The following is a 26,759-nucleotide window of genomic DNA, read 5'->3' as shown; positions in this document are numbered from 1 at the left end:
TCTCTATCATGGGGGAGACATCTTATAATAGGGGGGGTGAAAAGCGAAAAATTTCGGGAAAATGGGCCAAGTCCAACACCTGACATCACAAAATATATGCTGCAGCCACAGACACAAGTCTGGCCTCCTGCTGCTGACTGAAACTCCAGCAGGGGAGGCCTGGACAATAGGTTTCCTGTCACAGGGAGGTGTAACCAACTCCCAGACAGGCTTTAGTGTATTGGGGCTGGGTGGGTGCACTCTGAGAGTGCTTTGAAGTCTGCACGGGGCACATTTGGTGTCCCTCTGCATAGCCCAGTTTAAACCAGTTGCAGGGGCTCTGAATCTCCTGCCGAAATTCGAAGTATTTGCAGCCCTGGAAGAGAATTTCCAGACTTCTCAGAGGCCTACCCAAGTCCCCAGCAAAGCTGAGACCCGCAGCCCTCACAAGTGACGTGGAACCGGAACTCTTGGACACCTTGCACATTTGCAAGTGCATTGAATTCTCGACGTCTCTTGAAGTTGTGCTTTGGGTTAATTGTAGCCCAAGACACAAGCACCATCTGCACTGAAGATTGTGGGCCTACACTCCATGAGTGTTCCATAAGCCCACTTCTTGCATTTCCGCTCGAGGCTCCTTCGTGATCCCTGATCTGATGACTGGTGGGTCCCTGTGAAAGCAACTCTGATTTTCCTTGGGCTTCTGTGGTTGCTCCAGATGTGCCCTGACTCCCCACCACGTGGTGAGTGCCTCAGACCTTTCTGGTCGGCACCAAAGCATTTCTTTGATTTCTGCGTGGGTTGTTGTTGCCAAGGCTTTTTGGGTCTAATCAGGGCACTGACACTTTAGCCCTCGACATCCTTTGTGGACCAGCTCGAATCCAGATCCTGGTTAACGTTGACGGCTTCTGGTCCTCGTGGCTGCAGAGTCAAGCTTCGCCTTCTTCACCTGAAATCACCCAACATCGGTGGACATTTGTCTATCGTGCCCCTGGTCACTGGCAAGTGACCCAGACACTCTCCCCTCTGCTTTCAGGTTCTTCTCATCTTCGATCCAGGCTTGGATCACACCAGACACTTTCCTCTTTGACGGCAGGAGCACTTTGCAGCAGATTGCCATTGAAAACTATGACGATTACCGACACCAAAAGACACCTATGTACCCGGCTTCCCTGGGTGAGGTAACTCAAGTACTCCAGTGCTCCTGTGGGTGTTGGCCCTAGAACTACTTAAGTCTAAAGGGGTTTTCTCAAAGTCCTCCTCTAAGTGTCCTTTATCTTTAAATTTCCAACCGCGACTTTCCCCATAGAAGCTAACGGCGTCTCGCAGCTGATTTCTCACACTGCATGCGTCCCCCGTGGGTCCCCTGTGCCACTACCTTGGGTGGTTCCTTGTGGCCCCAGCGATTCTACAGGCTCTAGGCCTTGTGTCTAGTCAAGTCGTGGTTCTTATACCACTGTCTTAATATATGGTTTGGTATGCCCCTAGGGCTCAACGTATATTGTGCTAATTTACATTGATATATTATATTAAGTGTAACATATGTGCTTTTACCTCAAGCCTCATAAAGAGTCTAGTGGGATGTGTTTAGAATAAATACATATATGTTATGTATATACCTGGTGTGGTTCTCCTTTCATTTGGTTATTCACAAGATTATCGACTGGTAAAACAAGCTGCTTTACAAATTCCTCCAAGACTTAGCCCGAAGGCTGCTCTCCATAGTTACCACTAGGATAGCTTTCTATAAAGGTTGTCTTTAAACCTACCATCAATAAGGGGTTGTTTGGACTGGTGCAAGGTGCCCACTAGAATAGTGGACAGCATATGCCAGGCAAACTTCTCACAAGGCCTGTCTACGGGAATGCAGGAGATGCGGAACCTGGCCAGGGAGTTCATAGAAGGCCTGTCCAGAGGGAAGAGGAGGTGAGGCTTGTGCAGGGGGCTGCAGAGGATGTGAGACCTGTCCAGCGGTGCAGAGGAGGTAAGGCCTGTCAAGGGGGGGCTGCAGAGGAGGTGAAGCCTGTCCAGGGGTGCAGAGAAGGTGAGGGCTGTTCAGGGGGCAGAGGAAGAGAGGCCTGTCCAGGGGTCAGAAGAGGAGAGGACTGTCCAGGGGTACAGGGAAGGTGAGACCTGTCCAGGGGTGCAGAGGAGGTGAGGCCTGTCCAGGGTACAGAGGAGGTGAGGGCTGTCTAGGGGTTGCAGAGGTTGTGAGGCCTGTCCTGTGCTGCACGTGCAGAAGAGTAGGTCACACCAGGGGGTGCAGAAGAGATGAGGCCTGTCCAGCGGTGCAGAGGAGGTAAGGCCTGTAAAGGTGGGGGGGGGGGATGGGGCTGCAGAGGAGGTGAAGCCTGTACAGGGGTGCAGAGGAGGTGAGGGCTGTTCAGGCGGCAGAGGAAGAGAGGCCTGTCCAGGGGTCAGAAGAGGAGAGGCCTGTCCAGGGGTGCAGAGGAGGTGAGGGCTGTCTAGGGGTTGCAGAGGTTGTGAGGCCACGCCAGGGGGTGCAGAGGAGATGAGGCCAGTCCTTTACTGGGGGATGTAGATGTTGTAAATGTTGTAAATGTTTTTGGATTTGTAAAGGGCTTATCACCCAGGGGTCTCTAAGCGCTGTACGAATACCGCTGTGGAACCCATCCTGGCCTGCTCCTGTGAGGAGTCCACTCCTGGGCACCCCCAAGGTGAAGCCAGGCTTCCTAGCGTTGTGAGGGCCGGTGTGGAGGTTAAGCAAGATATTGCCCAGAGTTGCAGAGCGGAACCCCACGATTAGAGTAGGCACCGAGGTGAGAATTATCGGGTCCGAAGACATTGAGCCCAAGACCCTGCAGCGGCGGGGACTGAATCCTGGTCCGGACCAGACCTTCTGCCTCAGGGTCTGCCGCTCTAATCGGTGAGCCACACTTCTCCATATGTGGGGTCTGACCAGAGGGGGTGTACAGGAGGTGAGACCTGTCCGGGAGAGGTGCTATTGTGGTGTGGCCTGTCCAGTGGGTGCAGTGGAGGTGAGGCCTGTCCAGGGGAGTGCAGAGGAGGCCTGGTCTGTGCTGGGGTGCAGAGGAGGTGAGACCTGTCCTGTCCGGGTGCAAAGGAGGTGAGACCTGTCTAGAGGAGTGCAAGGGAGGTGAGGCCTGTCCTGTGTTTGGGGGTGCAGATGATGTGTTGCAGAAGAAAGGATGCCTCCCTGTCTAAAGAGCGCAGAAGAGGTGAGGCCTGTCAAGGTGGGAGCAGAGGAGACTAGGCCTGTTCGGGGCCGGGGGGGAGATAAGACCTGTCCAGGGGGGTGCAGAGGAGGTGAGGCCTGTCCTGGGGGTGCAGACGATGTGCGGCCTGCCAAGGGATGCAGAGGTGATGAGGCCTGTGCAGGGGAGTGCAAAGAAGGTGAGGCCTGCCCTGTCCAGTGAGTTGCAAAGGAGGTGAGGCCTGTCCTGTTCAGGGGTGCAGAGGAGGGGAAGCCTGTCCTGTGCTGGGGGTGCAGAGGAGGTGAGGCCTCTCCAGGAGGTGCAGCGGAGCCGATGCCTGTCCAAGGGGGTGCAGTGGAGGCAAATCCTGTCCAAGACTTTACAGGAGTGTTTAGGTCCATCCGGGGGTTGTAGAGGAGATAAAGCTTTTCCAGGGGGAGCAGAGGGGGAGAGGTCTGTCTAGAGGGGTGCAGAGGAAGTGAGTTGTGTCCAAGGGGTGCAGAGAAGGTGAGGCCCGTCCTGTGGGATGCAGGGGAGGTGAGGCCTATCCCGAGGGGGGAAGGGAGTCTGCTGGGGAGGTGAGGCCTGTCCCTGAGCCTTGGGGTGCACAGGAAGTGAGGCCTGCCCAGTGGGGTGCAGAGGAGGAGAGGCCTGTCCAGGGGTCAGAGGAGGTGAGATGTTTCCAGGGATGAAGAGGATCTGAGGCCTGTCCAGGGGGCTCAGAGGAAGTGAGTGAGGCCTGCCCAGGAGGGTGTAGAGGAAGTGAGACCTGTCCTGTGCTTGAGTGGTTCAAAGGAGGTTTGGCCTCTCCAGGAGGGATGCAGTGGAGATGAGGCCTGTTCGTCCAGGCCTCATTGATATATTATATTAAGTGTAACATATATGCTTTAACCTCAAGCCTCATAAAGAGTCTAGTGGGATGTGTTTAGAATAAATACATATATGTTATGTATATACCTGGTGTGGTTCTCCTTTCATTTGGTTATTCACAAGATTATCGACTGGTAAAACAAGCTGCTTTACAAATTCCTCCAAGACTTAGCCCGAAGGCTGCTCTCCATAGTTACCACTAGGATAGCTTTCTATAAAGGTTGTCTTTAAACCTACCATCAATAAGGGGTTGTTTGGACTGGTGCAAGGTGCCCACTAGAATAGTGGACAGCATATGCCAGGCCAACTTCTCACAAGGCCTGTCTACGGGAATGCAGGAGATGCGGAACCTGGCCAGGGAGTTCATAGAAGGCCTGTCCAGAGGGAAGAGGAGGTGAGGCTTGTGCAGGGGGCTGCAGAGGATGTGAGACCTGTCCAGCGGTGCAGAGGAGGTAAGGCCTGTCAAGGGGGGGCTGCAGAGGAGGTGAAGCCTGTCCAGGGGTGCAGAGAAGGTGAGGGCTGTTCAGGGGGCAGAGGAAGAGAGGCCTGTCCAGGGGTCAGAAGAGGAGAGGACTGTCCAGGAGTACAGGGAAGGTGAGACCTGTCCAGGGGTGCAGAGGAGGTGAGGCCTGTCCAGGGTGCAGAGGAGGTGAGGGCTGTCTAGGGGTTGCAGAGGTTGTGAGGCCTGTCCTGTGCTGCACGTGCAGAAGAGTAGGTCACACCAGGGGGTGCAGAAGAGATGAGGCCTGTCCAGCGGTGCAGAGGAGGTAAGGCCTGTCAAGGTGGGGAGGGGGGGGATGGGGCTGCAGAGAAGGTGAAGCCTGTGCAGGGGTGCAGAGGAGGTGAGGGCTGTTCAGGCGGCAGAGGAAGAGAGGCCTGTCCAGGGGTCAGAAGAGGAGAGGACTGTCTAGGGGTGCAGAGGAGGTGAGGGCTGTCTAGGGGTTGCAGAGGTTGTGAGGCCACGCCAGGGGGTGCAGAGGAGATGAGGCCAGTCCTTTACTGGGGGATGTAGATGTTGTAAATGTTGTAAATGTTTTGGGATTTGTAAAGGGCTTATCACCCAGGGGTCTCTAAGCGCTGTACGAATACCGCTGTGGAACCCATCCTGGCCTGCTCCTGTGAGGAGTCCACTCCTGGGCACCCCCAAGGTGAAGCCAGGCTTCCTAGCGTTGTGAGGGCCGGTGTGGAGGTTAAGCAAGATATTGCCCAGAGTTGCAGAGCGGAACCCCACGATTAGAGTAGGCACCGAGGTAAGAATTATCGGGTCCGAAGACATTGAGCCCAAGACCCTGCAGAGACGGGGATTGAATCCTGGTCCGGACCAGACCTTCTGCCTCAGGGTCTGCCGCTCTAATCGGTGAGCCACACTTCTCCATATGTGGGGTCTGTCCAGAGGGGGTGTACAGGAGGTGAGACCTGTCCGGGAGAGGTGCTATTGTGGTGTGGCCTGTCCAGTGGGTGCAGTGGAGGTGAGGCCTGTCCAGGGGAGTGCAGAGGAGGCCTGGTCTGTGCTGGGGTGCAGAGGAGGTGAGACCTGTCCTGTCCGGGTGCAAAGGAGGTGAGACCTGTCTAGAGGAGTGCAAGGGAGGTGAGGCCTGTCCTGTGTTTGGGGGTGCAGATGATGTGTTGCAGAAGAAAGGATGCCTCCCTGTCTAAAGAGTGCAGAAGAGGTGAGGCCTGTCAAGGTGGGAGCAGAGGAGACTAGGCCTGTTCGGGTCCGGGGGGGGAGATAAGACCTGTCCAGGGGGGTGCAGAGGAGGTGATGCCTGTCCTGTTCTGGGGAGTGCAAAGGAGGTGAGGCCTGTCCTGGGGGTGCAGACGATGTGTGGCCTACCCAGGGGGTGCAGAGGTGATGAGGCCTGTGCAGGGGAGTGCAAAGAAGGTGAGGCCTGCCCTGTCCAGTGAGTTGCAAAGGAGGTGAGGCCTGTCCTGTTCAGGGGTGCAGAGGAGGGGAAGCCTGTCCTGTGCTGGGGGTGCAGAGGAGGTGAGGCCTCTCCAGGAGGTGCAGCGGAGCCGATGCCTGTCCAAGGGGGTGCAGTGGAGGCAAATCCTGTCCAAGACTTTACAGGAGTGTTTAGGTCCATCCGGGGGTTGTAGAGGAGATAAAGCTTTTCCAGGGGGAGCAGAGGGGGAGAGGTCTGTCTAGAGGGGTGCAGAGGAAGTGAGTTGTGTCCAAGGGGTGCAGAGAAGGTGAGGCCCGTCCTGTGGGATGCAGGGGAGGTGAGGCCTATCCCGAGGGGGGAAGGGAGTCTGCTGGGGAGGTGAGGCCTGTCCCTGAGCCTTGGGGTGCACAGGAAGTGAGGCCTGCCCAGTGGGGTGCAGAGGAGGAGAGGCCTGTCCAGGGGTCAGAGGAGGTGAGATGTTTCCAGGGATGAAGAGGATCTGAGGCCTGTCCAGGGGGCTCAGAGGAAGTGAGTGAGGCCTGCCCAGAAGGGTGTAGAGGAAGTGAGACCTGTCCTGTGCTTGAGTGGTTCAAAGGAGGTTTGGCCTCTCCAGGAGGGATGCAGTGGAGATGAGGCCTGTTCGTCCAGGCGGGGTGGTCTAGAGCTGAGTATAAGTTTGTTAATTGTTGTCCCAAGAGATTTGTGGAATGAGTGTAAGTTGCTTGAAAACTGGCCAATTGAAGAGCCACAGAGTGAAGCGCCTCAAAATATTGTATTATATCACAAGAGATTAATGCAGATTTACAGATAATAATGCAAAGTCGGAGACCGGGTAAAAGAGGGCACATCTTTTAGCGTTGCATCCAGAGGTTAGTGCACATATCCAGCAAAATGTAAGACGAGATTTTGTTGTAACCAAAGTAATCTAGTGACAATTTTGTTACTAAGCATAAAAATATCAAAGAAAAAATAATGAGCGCTCAGACAAAAATGTTCCAGAAGGGTGACGAAATTGGTTCTCACGGATTGTATTCTCGTTTTGATTCTGGGTTTGTCGCTGGTGTGAATTTGGATATGCACGGCGTACGTGTGCAGAGTAATGATGCTCAGTATATGCAAGGAGGAAATGTTGTTCCTCTGGGTCAGGACCGGACTGAGAACCCAAAGCAGGACTGACAATTCTGATGGCCCAGATCCCTGCCTCTTTTGTTGCTGGGGGCGATATAGCAGCACCACAGCAAAACCAGCCCCTAGGACTGAACAATCGTCTCCCACTCTGCCAGCCGCCCGGGGAAACACCCGAAGCCCGTTACGCCCAGCTCAGGGTATAGGTTTTACTGACAGTGGCAATTTAAATACCTCAAACACTAATAATGTGCAGAATAAGAGATGCTCCTTGCGATGTTTGCAGGAACCTGGGAAACTGGAGCTTGAATCAGATGGCACAGAATGGGATGTCACAGTCAATGGTCCCAGCCCAACTGGCCTCTGTGTCGAGCATGCAGAGTCAAAGGCAGATATATGAGAACATGCCTTCAGTCCCGATGGCCCCACAGCCCAGTGCAGAATAGAACGCCAAATTCTCAACAAATTTAAGATTTCAACAAAATCCTTTTATGATTAATAATGATTTTCCACAACTTGCATCTGCACTTGGAGTTTCTACTGGACAGAATCAGACACAATGACATGGCCTGAGACGGGAGAAGGGTTGCACGCTTGGTGCGGTCCTAGAGGTCACCCAGAGTGACCCTTTGTAGAAGAAGTAAATGGGAATCCGGCATCTCTTTTAATCAACAAATGTGCCTCCTGTTCCACAGTCAGACTGACGGGAGGGCCCAACCCACCCCTCTTGGGAAAGGAGTCCAAGTTGTAGGCATTTCTAATAAACAACTAATAAGCTGCCAGCAAATGTTCCCGTACCAATTGGGCCAATGATGAGTGGCCACAAACTTAAACTGTGATTAAGATCCAGTTATTATGTTAGGGACAACCTTGTAAAATGACTTGTGGCTTTAAGGGGAAGAGTCACAATTCCTTATTCATTTTGTAGATGTAGTTTATTAAACAACATTTGTAGGTGTGGTTTATTAAACTACATTTTTTTGTGCCATGTTTTCATGAACATTCATTGATTGCTGACATGTTTACCACATCATGAACCATGTCAATAATGTGTTCTCTCTGTCTAAAAACATATTAAATGTACTGTTTTGGGATATTTGCTGGAATTGTTTTATTTTACACTTTTCCTAAAGTCAGACTACATGTCACTCCTCTTACTGATTTTGTACTGAAGAACTTTTTGTGGATTTTTAACTAAACAGATTCTGTGTCAGTTTGCTATTTGATACTATAGAAAAAGGTTTTCTTATTTCGTAACACACATTTGTTGTGGAGGTCTGTCTATTCACTTTACAGAGTTATTTCTGATTCTGGCTTTTGATAGACTTTAGAGGTTACCTTTATATGATTCTCCTGCAAATATTATGATGATTATTTCTCTGACTGAGTAACCATGTTTATGCCTTCAGTAATTATTTGAAACCTTTAATATAGCTTTGAAGCTTGTTGTAGCTCCAAAGGCAAGGGCCTTTATCAAGGGAGCGATACTTTAATGGGCAGTATTGCATGCTATGGCTGACTATAAGGTCTTTACACTGTTTGCCCCATGAGGGCAGAATGTGTTAATTATTAAAACAATGGTGTCCCAGAGACCGAGGGGGTTGAAACATCCCCGGTACTCGGGAACCTTTGTTTCACAGCTGTTGCTGTGAATGTTCAACAGTTAACAGCCACATGCAGGACCATGGCGGTTAATTGTTGAACATTCACAGCAATAGCTGTGAAAGGAGGCTGAAGTCAGCCCCTGGTTCTCCCTGGGCTCGGCTAAACCTCTTTTCATCATTCTGGTGAGCCGGGGAGATCCAGGAGATGAGTAGAACCCCCCTCCTTCCGAGACGCCAGTGACACAGCAAGCTACCGGAGGAGGAAGGGGGCAGTCTCTTGTGTGCCCTGCTGCAGGCTCTATCTTCTGCCTTCTCCTGCCCAATACATATATTTTGGAGAGGCAGAGGAAAGAGAGAGGCAGAGGCGGTGTATTAGGACATTGTAATGTTGAGAGCAGCAGGCCGATATCAGGTTGTATAGGCTGCTGTTGCTCCGTTGTCTTCAATGGATCTTAACATTCCAATTTTCTTAGCTTTGTCTTGTGAAGGTTCGATTCCGAATTCTAGTCCTTAAGTCGCCGTCTATTCCCTTTCTTGATCTGTTTTTTTTTTCTCTTCAACTTCAACATTTGACTCCCTCTGTGCACTATTCTTGTTGTTATCAAACTGCTGATAATCCCTTGATGGAGCCACATTCCTCCTGGGACATGTTGGGGGGTGTAGTGCAGGTCCAATTCCTTTTTAGGTCAGTTTTGTCCAGCAGCTCCGTAACTATTATCACATTTGTCTCCTCCTCTACACCACGTGATACCATCCTCCCTCTGTCTGTCTTTCGGCGTCTTTCATCTCTGGATCTGACTTGCATCTCTTTGCGTCCTCCCATCCTGCCCTTTTCTGTCTTGTCTACTACAAGCGAAAGACACAGTACATGTGCGTGGACACACGTGCACACAGGGTTTGCTTTAGGGTGGTGTGACCGGTGGAGCTGCACCTGGTGCTGACCTTGGGGGCACAGTGTTTAGAAGTAACTTATGGGTTCACAAGCATCTGCTGCAGAGTTTCCTGTGCTGGGACATGTGGTGAGAGTGGAAGATAGCCTTTATTCTCTTTCCTCTGTTTTGTGTTTTTCTTTTCTTGACCCTTTTTGGTTTCCTTTACTATTAGGCTGTTTTTTTTTCTTTTTCAGGTTTTACAGTGACCCGGTCCAGTTGGAAGAGTATGATGAGTCCTGGGCCACCAAGTAAGTCCTTATCATCCGCATAATTTGACATAGTGAATTCCACTGAGTGAACTGGACACAGCGTCAGCCTACGGTGGCCTTTAAAGCACTGAGTGCAACAAGGCCAATTCCTTTGTTCTATAAAATGTCCCTTCCTAGATCACTGGAAAACGGAATAGATGAACAGTCTAGGTGGGCAGGGGAGTAAATAACATCTGATAATTAATTAAATGTATTACAAATATATATTGTGATGCCAGCCTTTGACACACAAATTGTAAATTGATAGTGTTTGCTGCTTCTGAGAATCTGTGTCACAATATATGTGCAACTTGTGTTTCTTTCTGAAATATGAATTACGTTTGCTCTCACATCCATGAGCTCCAGTGATCCCAAGCTCCCGATCAACCCTGTTTTACCACGATCAGAAATGCAACTCAACTGATTTCCTATCTTGTTTTTGTCAATACTTTCTTTGTGCAAATTATACGGTCATAAATATGTTTTCTTTGTTCAAGTTCAAGTTCGGGCATTTATATAGCGCACTACTCACCCAGAGGGTCTCATGGCGCTTGGGAGGGGTTCATTATTTGTTAAATAGCCAGGTTTTAAGTTCTTTTCTGAAAGAGGTGTGGTTTTGATTAAGGCGGAGGCGAGTTGGGAGTGAGTTCCAGGTTTTGGCCGCCAGGAAGGAGAAAGATCTTCCTCCCACGGTGGATTTTCGGATGCGCTGGACTGCGGCGAGGGCTTGGTTGGAAGATCTTAGTTGGCGGGTGGGTTTGTAGAAGGACAGTCGAGTGTTGAGGCATTCGGGACCTAGATTGTAGAGGGCCTTGTGTGCGTGGGTGAGAAGACGGAATGTAATTCTTTTGTTGACAGGGAGCCAGTGGAGATCTTTTAGGTGTTCGGTGATGTGATCTTGGCGAGGGATGTCCAATATGAGTCTCGCTGATGCGTTTTGGATGCGTTGGAGGTTTTTTTGTAATTTTGCTGTGATTCCGGCGTACAGTGTGTTACCATAATCCAGTCGGCTCGTGACTAGTGCGTGGGTGACAGTTTTTCTTGTCTCGAGGGAGATCCAGCGGAAGATCTTTTTGAGAATGCGAAGTATGTTGAAGCAGGAGGATGAAACTGCGTTGACTTGTCTGGACATCGAGAGAGAGGAGTCTAGGATGAAGCCAAGGTTACGTGAATGGTCTGTGGGTGTGGGTGCTGTGCCCAGAGCAGAAGGCCACCAAGAGTCATCCCAGGCGGAGGGCGAAGATCCTAGGATGAGCACCTCAGTTTTGTCTGAGTTGAGTTTTATGCGGCTATGATTCATCCATTCGGCTACTTCTTTCATGCCTTCGTGAAGATTGATTTTGGCGGTGTTGGGGTCTTTGGTGAGGGAAAGGATTAATTGGGTGTCGTCGGCGTAAGAGATGATGTTAAGGTTGTGTTGGCGCACGATAGATGCGAGTGGGCTCATGTAAACGTTGGAGAGGGTGGGACTGAGTGAAGATCCTTGTGGAACTCCGCAGATGACTTCGGTGGCCTCTGAAATGAAAGGGGGAAGTCGGACTCTCTGAAGGAATGAGGTGATCCAGTCCAGGGCTTTTCCTTGTACGCCGATGTTGCTAAGGCGTTGTATGAGGGTGCTGTGGTAGACTGTGTCGAAAGGGGCGAAGAGGTTGAGTAGAATGAGGGCCGCTGTTTCTCCGTTATCCAGTAGTGTTCGGATGTCGTCAGTTGCTGTGATGAGGGCGGTTTCGGTGCTGTGTTTGGCTCGAAATCCGGACTGAGAGGGATCGAGGGAGTTGTTGGATTCAAGGAAGGCGGCGAGCTGGCTGTTAACGGCTTTCTCAATGACTTTGGCCGGGAATGGGAAAGGAAAAGGAACATAAATGTTTACCAAGTGTCAGTAACTGAGATCAAGGAGAACATTGGCCATAATTGATCCCCACGCAGTGCACTTGAGAAAACTCAGTGCTGTAAGTTCTGTTTGATGGTTTATGAGAAATTCTTTGGAGACCCAAACCCTCCCCAACAGATCAGTATCCGTTGACGTGTTGTGATGTGATAGAAGCACCAAAAAGACTAATATCCCCGGTTTACAAGCGCAAGCTTTTGTCTCCATCTTCTATGACTCAGAGAAGAGAAAAGATTGTTTAAAAGAAAGTCATTGTAAATACGCTTTCTCAGATGTTGTTACAGTAAAGTTGCTGGATTATCATTTCCAATACTGGAATATTTTCCCCACCAGGTCTGTCTCTTGGGTTGATCCGAGTGGTTTCAAAGGGTCCTGTAACTCCAAAGTGGATCATGTACCTGTCCTAGCCACTGAGCAAAAAAGCATATACTGGCACAGAAAGTATAAAAGAGACCAGTCTTACGCTATTGATAATTCATAAACCACCTTGGCATGCCCTAATCATCTGTCATTACTTGTATGTACAAACATACCTTACAGGCAAACACTAAACCCCAAAGGCCTTATCAGTGCTTTTAAAACTCCCAAATCAAATATGAAGAAACTAGAATCACTCAATGAGATTAATTAAACTTGAGAGAATTCACCCGGGGAATAACTTGGAGATTGCCTATAAAAGATAAACCTTAATTGATATATCGCTGTCCTAGGAATAATTGTATACATGGTTCAGGGGGTCCTTGTTATTCACACAATAACTTGGAGAAAATGCATCCATGAGGGCATCTTAATAAATACAAGGGGCTCCTAAGTGAAAGTTTTTTTTGTTTAAATATATTTTTATTGCAGACAGTAGAAAAGTTACATGTTCCACATTCTACATTTCCAACCTTGGTGGCTGTACCGCACTCCTCTCCCAGGATCTCAGCACACAGCCTGTATGCCCACATCCCTGACGCTGGGCGGCGTTAACTATGAGAAATGGAAAATCCTATAGCAATATACAATCGCAGCCGTCCAGTAGGAAAATCATGAGTCCGCTTTTCTTTTTCTTAACAACCCCTACCAAAGAAGCCCAAATCCCCCCCAACATCCCCACCCCTTGAGCAACCACATGATACGATTATGAGCAACTGGGAGCGCCTCAGCTCAACCTACCAATCTATGTCTCCCCTCTGCTCCCCTTGATGGCGCGTGGACTCTGAGGCGGGGGACTACACCCATCAGGAACCCCCCTACTTCAACATCAAGTGGAGCGTCCTCCATGCTATCAACCTGGAGGATCCCTCGTCTGCCTTGCGCTATTGCGTGCTACAGCCTGACAGTTCCTTCTAAAGTGTCCACTAGGGGTTGTGTTACTCAGTTCTCCAATCCTTGATGCTCCTATCTAGGCCTCCCCACGCCCCTCCCTCCCCCATGTCCCACCACCTCCGCGTGTCACCTCGATCAGTCATCTAGAGCTATATGTCAGGAGTGTTGAGTGTTTAAGATTGCGATGTGTCCTGGTTGCGCTGGTGGGGCTCCCCTTCACTATCCTGCTCTCCCCCTTCATCAGGCGTCTCCAGGTCTCGTAGGGCTTTTCCTAACCCCTCCCACGCCGTCGCTGCGTGCAGTGCTTTGTCATCCTGCCGCCTACGCGCCATCTGATATCTAAGGGAGCTTTCACTGGCAGCCCACTTCAGGAATTCATTCATCCAGCGTCTGAACGAAGGGTCAGTCCTTGCCTTCCAATGTCTGGTAATTTCGTGCTTAGCTAAGATAAGACCCATGTCTATGAATTTGCTGGTATTCTTATTTTTGGGGGTGTAAGGGAACCAGTGCAATATACAGACAGCCATTTCAAACTGTAGCTGTCTGCCCGTCACCTCATTCAGTACGTCTCCTATCTCCTTCCAATAGTCTCCCAGCAGTGGACAAGTCCACAACATGTGGTCCAGTTCCACCCCCTCCCTGGTACACCTGGGGCATGCCGCCTCTTCAACTACAAAATACTTACGAATTTTCCCTGGTGTTAGATACGCTCTGTGGAGTATAAAATAGTGAACCAACTGGAAGCGCGCATTCCTAGTGCTCTTACAGGCTCGTCGCACTATCTGCGCCCAAGCTGTCTCAGGGATCTCCGTTCCTAAATCAGCTTCCCACTTCGTTTTTAGCCCCGTCAACGGCGGCAAGTTTTCCCGGAGCATTCTAGCATAGACACATGTGACCGCCTTGTAAGTATAGCATATTGGCAGGCCATAGTTGTCGTGGGTTCCAGTAACCTCTCCCTCCAGTGCGACTGTATGGCTCTGGTAACCGCAACATGTAATAAGAAGCCACCTATCGGGAGGTCAAACCTTTCCTGGAGCGTTCGATAAGGCAGAAGCACCCCATCTTCATATAAATCTCCGAACACATGCAGTCCCGCGTCTTCCCAAACCTGCAGCTGTGACCAGTCTCCTCCATGCGGCAACGCCGTCACCATCCCTAAAGGTATTTCCGGCACTTAAGGGTGCCGTATCCCCGCTCGGCGCTGGGATCTATTCCAACAAAGGCGGAACGTCTGCTCCTCCAGTGTGAGGTCCCGCAAGTCCAGCTTCTGTTGCAGTGTTATGTAAGCTAAGACATGTCGCAGTGTACCTCCCTCCCTCTCCTGATCTGGGCCTCTGAATACCCTCGCCACTTCCTGTGTAAAGAGCTGTAACTGAGCTGCTAAGTAGTAGAGTTCGAAATCAGGGACTGCCAGTCCTCCCTCATCTTTCAGCCAAATGAGTGTCTGCTTGGCGACCCTGCATTTCCCCGAGCCCCAAAGAAATGAGGATATTTGCGTTTTTAACAGTTTAAAGAGGGAACAGGGTATCCAGACAGGCAGTGTACGAAAATAATATAGAAGTCGCGGCAATGCTACCATTTTCAAGAGGGAAATGCGGCCCATCAATGAGAGTGGCAAAGTCGACCAAAAGGCCATACTGCCCTTTAGTGCCCGTATGCAACGACCCACATTTCCGTCAAACATATCCGTCTGTGTGTGGTATATATATACTCCAAGGTATCTCAGGCAGGTGGGTTCCCATTTTATCAGTTGGTGTGCGTCGGGCCTGACCTCCCCCTGTCTCACTGTTGCGTGCTTATCTAGGTTCCTGATCGATACTGTGACCTTATGCCCCTATTCGGCTATAAATCCATTTATTCCCTATATTGGCATAACCGTTCAAGTGCGATTTTCTGAAAAGTCATCTCTGGCCTCACACGAACAGAGCCACATTCCAGCATGACTCTCTGCTACTTCCTTTGCGACCAATTAGTGCAATGACAGAGCAGCAGTCACTATCTGATATTCCTAGATAACACTCCGAGTTCTTCAACAAGATAAAAACTTAGCAAACCTGGAAATCCCCGCTTGCTATGTTTTGATTAGTAATGGAACTCTAATGAGCAACTGATAACTGTCACTTCCTAGTGACATCTTTAATTGACGTCTTATGTCCAGCAAACTTGCGTCAAACCCGGCACCTGTCAGGTATAAATATTACCAACGTTGCCTTAAGGGAGAGAGAGATACGAGCTGCGAGTTCGTTGCCTGTTGCTGATGCCAGCTGCCTGCATGACCCTGTGTTGGTAAAAACTAGCACTCTGTCGCTGCAGCCTGCTATCCTGTGGTGGTGAAGCTGCTGATTACCATTATCGCCGCTACAGCGCGACCTATGGTGCAGTACGCTTGAGGAGCCGAGCAGCTGTCCTCTGCGAAGACATCCAGCCCAGCTGCCCGCGGACGCTGTCACCCCTCCTTCCTCGACGCGCTGAGAGAAGCCGCTGCCTTTCTCGTGCAGAGAAATCCAGTCCCGGCGCTTCCGGTTTACCCTCGCGGGTGACTGGGATATCGAGAGAGACCCCTGAAGGAGATACCAATCCTCCATCATTCTATTCAGAGGTATGGTGTTGACTAAACCCTTAGACGAGAATTCTTGAAACAAACCTTGGCAAAACCAACTTAACTCGGAGAAGTGTGGCTCAGGGGTTAGAGGCGGCAGACCTGGAGCTTGAGTTCGGCCCTGGACCAGGGTTCAATGCCCTGCCTCGGCGGGTCTTGGGCTCAAAATTCCACGGACTCGTTAATTCTCGCTCCGGTGCCATCTTGACTCACGGGTTCACACTCTGCGACTCTGGGCAATAGCTTGCTTAATCTCCACAACGGCCCCTCGCGGTGGGATGCCTGGCTTTCACCTTGTGGATTCCCTGCCAGGGTTATCTCACAGGGGAATACCAGGACGGGTTCCCTAAGCAAGCGCGGAGATGCCCCAGGGTAAGTCGTGTGCTATATAAGTTTCATTCATTTCATTCATTCATTTCACTTAAGCTACTTACTTACTCCCCCTTTCACGTGTTAGGCTTAGGTCAGGCACACTGGGGTAGGCTTAGTTAGAAGCACCAGTTGAGTATGTTAGCCTAATGTATATATGACTGTATATATGTTTTATTACTTTTAAACCATTGTATGGCTAAGAAACCATATCAATGCTTTTACAGTTCTATTTCGCAATACTTATCTTACTGTACGTACTTTTTATAATAACAGTTATTGCAATTGTGGCAATACATTTCTCTTGTACGAGAAGAAAGACTGTTCAATAAATGTTAACCCTTTATTGATAAACGCCCGTCTCTCTATTCTCTACATACTGTGAAAGTAAACTGCACTAGACTGACTGAGTGAAATCTGTGTCTATTGTTTCACACGACCCTAGAGATTGACTCTTGATCTGAGGAGCAAAGTTGTCATGTTGCACGGTTGTTGGAAAACTGAATCCCTTCTTGTCTGTGCCAAGGAAGCTGATCACTTCCTATGCAGAGAAGAAAGTTTCCAGTGACCTCTGAGCTAGTTGGTAACACAACCCAATTAAGTTTAGCATAGTCAGTGGAGGCCTGGAATATAAGCAGTTCCACGTCGATACTACTGTTTATGTTATTCCAATGCGCAGGGCCTAGTGGGAAACTAGGAACTACACTACATGGTGCCCTAACGTTTGGTAAGGCGATAAACTAACGCAAGACTTGTAGAGTAACTCAGTCGTGCATATTTCACACCCCTTTCTCCCGTAAATACTCCAATAGACGTCTGGAGTGGGTGAAAGGTTAAAATCCGCCCGACCTTAGTAGGAAGAGATTCCTATGTAAAGCTCTGGTTTATTCAACGTTGAAGGATACAGTGTTCCAAAATATTGTGCACCTAATCTTTGTCTCCTTGGAGACCTACTCTGCAAAAACTGCATTTATACAATGTCAGTAGAAAACAACGGAACCTCTGGGGCCGCAGCAGATGCGACTCAGCAAGGTCCTGAATACACAGACCCAGATGCTATTATCATCCCGGTCCACTTAAGAAGATCTATAACTTTAAAACTTAAAGAGAACGGACTGACACCACAAGGTGGTACAGTAATTTTCGTGATAGAGGCTCACGAGTATCGGCAGACAGAGGTATTCTATTCATGGATAAACTTTCCAGCGGTAAACGCTATAACAAAAGAGTTTCACTATTACAAAATAGAGGAACCTCCGGGAGAGTACGCTCCTTTCGAGGAGATTGAAATCCCACTTAAATTTCAAGAGCACCTGCTCTGGTTTAATTGCGCCCTAAAACACAATGATCACATAACTAGGCTCGGTCCACTAGGTAGACCAGGAGCCACGTGGCCGGTTCTAACCAGCTACACACCACATCCTGACATTGCAAGAATGTCTAGAGAAGAGATGTTAGCACAGCTAAACACATTAATAAAAATACATAGGCAATTAGTCCAATATGTAATGCGGACTGCAACAGTCCAGCCAGCTGTTAATACACCACAGCTGACCCCTCATCAGGGGAACACAAATAAAATTACACCCCAGAACATACAGTCATGTCTTGGTAAAACACCCGTAAAACGGGAACAAATTCCTTTCTGGTTAGCCCAGAAAATCACTCAAATAGAGGCAGTATTTCCTGATACTACCCCTATTGAGAAACACAGAATCTTGACCATCTGCCTTCCTATGGGAATCGCACCACACGTGGAGGACTGCGACACTTGGGGTACAGTCTTTGCTTCCATTTACACAAAAACACACGGTGTTCCGTCTATGGCGGTAATACCAGAAGTGCTAAAACAGATTCAAAATGAATTCGGTCCAGAGCCCGCTTTAAATCTAGGTATGAAATTACTGAAAGACTTCAAGCAGGTCACGGCTATATTATTAGCCAACATAAAGGGAGAAGCAGCATCTGTGGCGATTCGCCAGAAGTTGAGGGAAACAGATATAAAAGATCCTGTTGAGCTTGCAAAAATCATAGAAAAGTGCTATGAAGAATTAGGTAGAGACAGCTTGGGTGGGAAACAGGTAAAACCCCAACTGCTCGAAAATCCTGAAAAAATTATTTATTAAAAATAATTTAAACACTCCTAAAAAGAGCTGGGATGGAAATAAACAATCCACTCCCAAGGAAAAAGTTTTCCAGTCCAGAGGAAGGTCTCCTCGGCGGAGGGAAAGAACTCCGACTCGAGAACGCCAGTCTCCCCAACGGGAGCCCTCTGAGAAAAGATATAACCTTAGAAATAGGGATAATCTGAAAAAACCTGATAGATATCAAAGTATTGATACACGTCCCTCTCGATCTTTTCCACAGAATTCGGAAAGAAGAGGACGGTCAGACCCAGGAGAGCACACCAAGTCCAAAGACAAGGAACCTGCTCAAAATAAGAAATCTCAATTTCAGAAAAAGAAGGTAGCCAGTATTAGAGTAATCAACCATGCCGAGAATACTGAGGACACAGTTGAAAAATGGGGAGTGGGCATTGACAATGTTGGACAGTGCAGCAGAGATCAGTATAGCGCGCAAGATCTTGATGAGTCATCTGGAGACAGTGGACACGAATGAATACATTCAGGTTGAAACTGCCGACGCCAGACTTAGCGAGCCCCATAAAATATACGAAATAACACTGCGTATAGAGGGTGATAAGACTAGGAAAATTAAGGGTCTATTTTGGGATAAGCTCTCAAAAGGCTATGATATTCTGTTAGCTGAAAAAGATTGGCCCCCGGAGTTTGTCAGGGAGTGCCCTCGTGGCGAAGAAGTGATTATGCCTGCCTTCTCGAATCACATACCGATTCACAAAAAATATACATATGCAAGGAAATGGGCAGTAGCCCAGGCACCTGCATTGTATAAAAATCATGTAGGATGGGATGAGGATTCACCTCCTCACAAAATCCAATTGAAAAGTGAACCAACTGCCCAACGGCAGTATCCCATAAAGCAAGAAGCTAAAAAACAAGTCAGGGAGATCTTAGATCAACTTGAGTACCAGGGGGTGATTGAAACATGCACCTCTCAAATGAACAATCCTTTGTTTCCTGTCTCCAAGCCAGACAATTTGTATCGTCTAGTTTTGGACTACAGACACCTTAATACATGTTGCAAAACCTTTGCAGTACAAAACTCGCATAGTGCAGCCCTAATGAATAACATAGTTAGGAAAAAATATAAAACGACATTAGACATTTCTAATGGGTTCTTTTGTCAAAACATTGCACCAGAAAGCAGATATTTGACCGCTTTCTCCGCATTTGGGTCACAGAAAAAATTCTGTCGACTCCCACAGGGGTTCAAGAACAGCCCAGGACTATTCTCAGCTAGGGTAACAGAGTTACTACAAATCTATGATGATGAAGCATTGTCTTACGTAGATGATATTTATCTCACAGACGACGACTTGGATACTCACTTGAAAAGAGTGAACACCATTATACTTGGGTTCGCAGCAGAGGGTTACAAATTCAACTTTAAAAAGTCCCGAAATGCCCATCTGACAGTACTGTTTTTAGGGTACGAATTATCAAGTGAAGGGAAAAGCCTAGCGGACAACTTCTTAGAGAAGTGCGCTGTACTCCAAGCTCCAAAAACGCTGAAGAATTTACAATCAATACTAGGTTTTCTGAATTTCGGAAGAACTTACATCCTAAATTACGCAGAGAGGGTTAAACCTCTCTACGAACTAATTAAACCTGATTTAAAACAAATCAATTGGACTCAAAAACACACAGAAATTTTGAGATCACTGCAAACAGACATGTTAGCAAAAACAAAATTAGATACACGTGACAACACGATCGATCTTGTAATCCGAGTCATCCCAGGAAGATGCGGATTCACGTACCTAACCTCTAATGAGGGAGAAAAGGTACCTATTTCAATTAAATCTCACTTGTACACACAAGCAGAAAAAAAATTCAGTCACACAGAAAGAACTGTGAACGCAGTGCAAATCGCATTAGCAAATGAAAGAGAACTAGCACACGGCAAACGGATTAATATCCTTACAGCGGAATCCGCCTTCGAGGCGCTATTCAGCCCAGTAAACCTGCCTACAGTGTCACTGGACCCGAAATGGATACAGTGTATAGATTCTCTAGGAGCGGAAGACGTGAAATACTATTTCGCCCCGCAATACAAAGAACTGAATGATTTAGAATATGAAGAAGAATATCCTCTGCCAATCGAAATTCTGCCTCTCCCACAATATGCCTGTATAATCTATACAGATAGCTTTGTACAGCATTTCAACGTAGAGAGAAAATCCTACGATGCAGCATGTGCGATCATTAAAGGGTCGTTGGCTGTGCGGTAAATTCAGACCGAAAGTAACAAAAACTGAATCTGTAAGAAACTGTTCGGTTCAGAGAACTGAAATCAGATCTTTAAAGATGGCGCTCGAAAATGCAGAACGCGAATTCCCCACACTTATAGTGTGCGATTCTCATTTTTGCGTCAATTCTTACAACAACAAACTGCAGAGTTGGATCGAAAACGACTACAAAGATGACACAGGTGCCACAATAAAGCATAAAAAGCTCTGGAACGAGGTAGCTCTTTTACACAAAGAACTACAAAAGACTCACGTGATTCACGCACAGAGTCTTCAACGTGATGGCGTTCACGTTGCAGGGAATTCATTGGCTAATACAGCCATAGCGGAAGTAACTAAACCGGCTTCCGTAGCCACAAAAAAGCGTTCAGATAAGTACATAGACGGGGAAACCATGCTGGCAGTAAAAACGACCGTAAAAGGCGACTGTGCAGCACTACCCGTAAACTATCCACTCAATTATGCATACATAATCGATGCAAACTCCGTTCCTTTTGCTCGAATCCCTGGAGTGGGGGATAGAGTAATTCCAAACAGGAGCAGGAGGGGCTTCCTCCTACTGGAAGCACACATGGGGTTGGGTCTGAGACACCAAACAATCAAAGCCTCTCTGAAAGAATTACAATCAGAGTACTGGTGGCCAGGAATGAGTATAGATATTCAATGTTTTGCTCAAAATTGTGAAGACTGCAACAGAGATCGCAGTAATGAACAGGCCAGTGTAGTTTCAGGATCCCTTCTAGACAGCATAAGGCGGTCTATCTGCGCAATCAAAGAAGAGAAGCGCGTCCCAGTGTACACCATTAAGACGAAAAGCACTTAAAAAATGAGGCCCCCAGCGCTCGGCTGACGCTAGAACGGTTATAAAAGATTTGCGAGTCTATATCGGCACATACGCAATTACCACGTTCCATTCTGACCAGGGTCCTGCTTTCAGCTCTCGAGCCTATAAGGAGGCCATGGCCGGCATGGGAATTGGGTTGCGGTATTCTTGTCCGTCGCACAAGTGTGGTAGAAAGAAAAAACCGGGACATAAAGCAATCTATAACAGCGATGTGATGGGTGGGTCAAACATTTAATAAGTGTCCAAACTAGTCTTAACAACATGCCAAGAAATTCTCTAAAAGGTTTCAGCCCATACGAACTATTGTTCGGAATTAGAATGAACGTTCAGGACCTCGATAGTCAGATGTCAGTGGTGCAAGAAGAAACAAAGCACTTTGATGTAAAAGACCGTTTGGCTGTTTTACAGGAACTGAATAAAACAAGAAAATCATTAAGCAACATAAAGTTAAAGCAACAGCCAAGTACCACTGACGAGGCACCACCCGCAACAGCCCCAGCAAGGCCTGTCTGGATTCGAAAGATTGGGGATCTAGTCAGAGAAAAGATCGCGGTTAAGAAGGAATTTGGGCCTTCTTACAGAAAAGCAGTACCTGTCTTAGCAGTCACCGGAACAAGATCAGTTGTGCTACCGCCCCTTGCTGGTAAAAAGGAGAACAGAGTCGTGTCCATCGACCTGGTAAAACCACAAGCATGTGGCCTATAATCAACAGTAGGCCCAGTGGACTCCCAAGAAACAACAGAATACCCAAACCTGCAACAATCCAAGAGGTTCAAACTGAAAGACTCATCACATTCGATCAGCCTGCAGTGCACAATGAAGGACTATGCAATAATGCCATGGAACTCGTGCCTCTTGAAACACAGATTGAAACAGTTCGTCATGAAACAACACCAGTCTACAATGATGTGGCATCAGAAAGTGCTACCGAGAGACAGATTGAAAAAACAATCCCATCAATTGACAGAACTGCCTCTGGTTATTTCATCAACTTCGACAACTTCTCTGAAGATTTAAGTGACCCCGAAGTGATGCCAGAAACAAAAAAAGTCTTTTAAAGAAAAAGCAACGGAACTCTTTCATCAATTGAAGGAAATCTACCTAATTTCCCCTTGGCTAGAGTTCTGGTTCGGTCTAGGTGTATTTTTCCTCCTGCTTTGGCTCATCATGGTACTGTGTTTGGGAAAATTCATTGAAGGAAAATATATTACAATGGACACAGCAAGTCAGAACATCAACCTAGTCCTGAAACCACACAGATCATCACACGTGAAGAAAAGAGAACTGTCAACAGTAAATGTCACAGCAATTCCAATACCTGGTGGGGTAGTATGGGAGAAAACAGACTATGAAATATATGGTCCGGTCGAAATCCTGAAGTATCCTCATCAACTAAAGGTTTCCTTAAGTGACTTTGTGACACCAAGTACATTCTCTGATGATTGGGACTTTAACAGTATTAATGACATGATGTCTGATTTAGTAATGTCAGCTAGATTCACAGATCATGATTATTTACAAGGTTCATCTAGTTATGAGCAGTTATTCTGTTACACCCATTATGGGGATCATTACTTGCATAAATCTGCACAGCCTAGAAATGTTTTTATGTATAATCAATGGGAACATTGTGCTACACCACCTAAAAGCAGTTCTAAAGCATTTTTTGAGAAATTCAAATACTTCTCAGGGTTTAACACCAGTGATGCAGAAACGTTTTATTATAAACTGTTAGATAAAACAGGAATGAAAACAATGCTGACAAATTCTAAATTGATATATTCAGAAGCATTTTATGACAAAATGATGACATTTGGTTTTGATTATTGGAAAAATAATATTGAAACGAAAACAATTTGGGGTACAAAAGATTGGCAGGTGCAAGGCATTGAAGCACTATTTAGAACCTGCATGATACCAGAACAAATGTTATTTTTAAATGACACTGTACACCAAACATCTTGTCTTGGCCTAGCCAAGAACAAAGACCTTAAAACACCGTCTATACCAACGCCAATACCTGAAAATACAACAGCTGATATTGAGTTAGACGTGTCACACATTTTACATTTCAACAGAACACATCCTGATTGGAAAAAGTGGTTAATCTGGCCTACAGACACAAATAGCTGTCAAGATAGATTCCTGAATAAAACACAGGGGTTAAAAATGACCAGATTAGACCCTAGATACTCCCAGAGACAACATCCAGGGATTATAACAACATACAGTGTAGGGAAACTCTGCCTAGAATGGCTAACTACATCCACACTGGCTGAAATTAAGCAACACTTGTCTTTATTAAAAGATGGTGCTGATTTGCGCAATTTCATTCTTGGACCAGGCAAACAGCGTCAAAAGCGTTTCATAGCGACCAGTATCTATGCTGCTTACAATGAGGCTTGGAAAGTAAAGCAAATTGAAACTGCTGAAAAAATACGAGAAATTGATCGTATTAATTTGGAGAAATCACTTTCTGTGGTAGACAATGGGTTAATGACTCTGTCTTCCAGAATATATTCTTTGGACAATATTGTATCCTCTGCCTTTGATGTGATAGACAGAGATTTGCTAATGTTACAACATGGCCAGTCTCAATTACGCTCTATTATAGAATTAGGCTGGACGCTGCAAAATCTTCGTTCAGGCTATGTGCCTTGGCGTTTAATCAACACAACGTCATTATTTTCCAGTTTTAACCTTACTGATAAACAGATCAGTTTGGCACAGAAAGGAGCAGACTATACAATCCTGAGCATCGAAAAACTCGAGAGATTACCATTGACAATGTCAGAGAGTCCTGTCATTGAATGGATAATACACGGAATTATCACAATTCCGATAACAACTTTCCGATTTCATAAATGCCTTGAGTACATACCTGCTGGCCAATATGAACAATTGGGTAAAGGATTTGTTAAATCTATATGGAAATTACCATACACTCATTCTTGCTATAGTGACAGCGACAAAAATGTATTTCTTAGTGGTGACAACTGTAAACACTCACTAAGCGGTATACTTTTGTGTCAGGGTATTAATTTACACGGAGCATGTGATGGAAATTCAAACAACCTCTCATGCCACCAGCTAGTCACACCTGCAACTCAGATAGAGCCCTTCTTTATGCAACTTGCGAACGGGAGTTACATTCTTAGAACGGATCACAGGTGTTGTGGCCTCGCGCCCGGAAAAAGTTATCTAGTACAAGTAACGTCCATGGTCAAATGTTGTATGCAAGCATTGTTTCCGAGCGGGCCTCCAGACATAGTGACTCCTCTCTGGCCTCGTCTGAATCTCTATTCTATACGAATTGATACATTAAGCAAAATGAAATCTGTTCTTTTACAGACAACAGTGCCTATAACGTCATCTAAAGAGACGTATGATCTTCTAGTCGCAAGGACGGCTACTGAAGTCCATGACCTTTTATCAACAAATTGCCCCGTGCATTTCGTAGAAATGTTCAGCCAACTCCTTAACATGTCTAGTGCAACAAGCATCCCAGGCATATTTAAGACAGTCTTTACGGGACTGCTAACACCCTTCGAGGCAATTTTGGGAATCTTTCCTAATTTTGTGCACTCCATCTTTGGCGGCATACCACTATTTTTGGGACTCATCGCAGGGATTCTATTTTTGTCCATCCTGCTACGTTATGGCAAGCCTCGGCTCAGACATAGCTCCCATGGGAATGGAAGAGACAATCCTAGCAATGCACTACAGGGACAGGATAACTAACGTCCTCGGATTGGCCAGGCTGAGAGATCTAAACATGACCTGGTTCCTTTCATTCAGACCGATATGGCAAAATTGCATTTTACCTGTGCTACGGTGTATGCTTTGCGGCGATGAATGCGTGTTGGACATCTGTCTTTCACTTCCATCAGCAGTACCAATGGACGTCGATACTTTGCTCAGTCCAATAACGGCTCACGCATTGTGTTGTCCCCAGCGGCTACCAATCCTGATGACGGCATTCGTGGAGACTCCTGTACTACAGCCAAGTGGTAACAGTGGAGCGAGTGACAAAAGCAACATCATCCAGGTACAACGTTCTGTGAGCATTGCTGGTCCTGCCTTCGATGACAGCAATCATTCTCACACCTGCCAAGTTACAGCGCTATCTAATTTGGTTGAACTATCACCTGATTTTGTAGACCAATTCTTTTTGAGCCTGTCTGATACGATGTTCTCACCCATAGAGAAACAATAACTTTTGAAAAGCTTTCCGACACACAGCGTTCCCATGAACTCTGAATTCGGCCTTCAGTTTTGATCAACAAAAACTGCCAGGAGCTTTGGAAATCTATTTTCTTTGAATTGGACAATTTTTTCTAATATTGATCTTTTTTCTTTTTTGGCACGAACAATTCTTTGCTTAACGTAAAAACTATTCTTAGAGAACAGAAGCTTCACACTTCTATTTCTAAACACATCTAGAGACATAACAACATTACACCAGCCTCTAGCACACATGTTATTACAATGCATTTTTATGTGATGATTTATCTCGCATTTCTTCTGTCAGAGATACTTCATGTGTAATTCTTTTGCATAATCGTTCATTGATTTCATATGCAATAATTTTTTGAATGATTACTATGCTTTACAAAAAACGTACAGTACCTAAATTCCATGTATTACATGTACGCCTATTTCGAATGCATTTATGTATTTTGGGGTGGGCAATGTTACACATGCATCTAATTGCTTTAGTTTTAGTAATTTTGATGGACATGAAAACGTGGAGTGGGTGTTGCGTGCTTATCTAGGTTCCTGATCGATATTGTGACCTTATGCCCCTATTCGGCTATAAATCCATTTATTCCCTATATTGGCATAACCGTTCAAGTGCGATTTTCTGAAAAGTCATCTCTGGCCTCACACGAACAGAGCCACATTCCAGCATAGTTCCCTCTGCTACTTCCTTTGCGACCAATTAGTGCAATGACAGAGCAGCAGTCACTATCTGATATTCCTAGATAACACTCCGAGTTCTTCAACAAGATAAAAACTTAGCAAACCTGGAAATCCCCGCTTGCTATGTTTTGATTAGTAATGGAACTCCAATGAGCAACTGATAACTGTCACTTCCTAGTGACATCTTTAATTGACGTCTTATGTCCAGCAAACTTGCGTCAAACCCGGCACCTGTCAGGTATAAATATTACCAACGTTGCCTTAAGGGAGAGAGAGATACGAGCTGCGAGTTCGTTGCCTGTTGCTGATGCCAGCTGCCTGCATGACCCTGTGTTGGTAAAAACTAGCACTCTGTCGCTGCAGCCTGCTATCCTGTGGTGGTGAAGCTGCTGATTACCATTATCGCCGCTACAGCGCGACCTATGGTGCAGTACGCTTGAGGAGCCGAGCAGCCGTCCTCTGCGAAGACATCCAGCCCAGCTGCCCGCGGACGCTGTCACCCCTCCTTCCTCGATGCGCTGAGAGAAGCCGCTGCCTTTCTCGTGCAGAGAAATCCAGTCCCGGCGCTTCCGGTTTACCCTCGCGGGTGACTGGGATATCGAGAGAGACCCCTGAAGG

At 47.0% G+C, this 26,759-nt stretch overlaps 1 protein-coding gene across 1 annotated transcript in view; it reads left to right on the top strand.

The window, feature by feature from the left end:
- Nucleotides 1-26,759, top strand: part of LOC147736959 (NACHT, LRR and PYD domains-containing protein 12-like) — a 769,506-nt gene that overhangs the window by 713,615 nt on the left and 29,132 nt on the right. Inside the window, exon 9 of the mRNA XM_086934203.1 lies at nucleotides 9,764-9,817. Within this exon, the coding sequence (XP_086790329.1) occupies nucleotides 9,764-9,817 (54 nt within the window). The remainder of the gene's footprint in view (nucleotides 1-9,763; nucleotides 9,818-26,759) is intronic.

This window comes from Lissotriton vulgaris, chromosome 1_1 (genome assembly GCF_964263255.1).
Source record: "Lissotriton vulgaris chromosome 1_1, aLisVul1.2, whole genome shotgun sequence".
NCBI lineage: Eukaryota > Metazoa > Chordata > Amphibia > Caudata > Salamandridae > Lissotriton > Lissotriton vulgaris.
The sequence above is the reverse complement of the archived record's forward strand: the minus strand, read 5'-3'. Positions and strand labels throughout refer to the sequence as shown.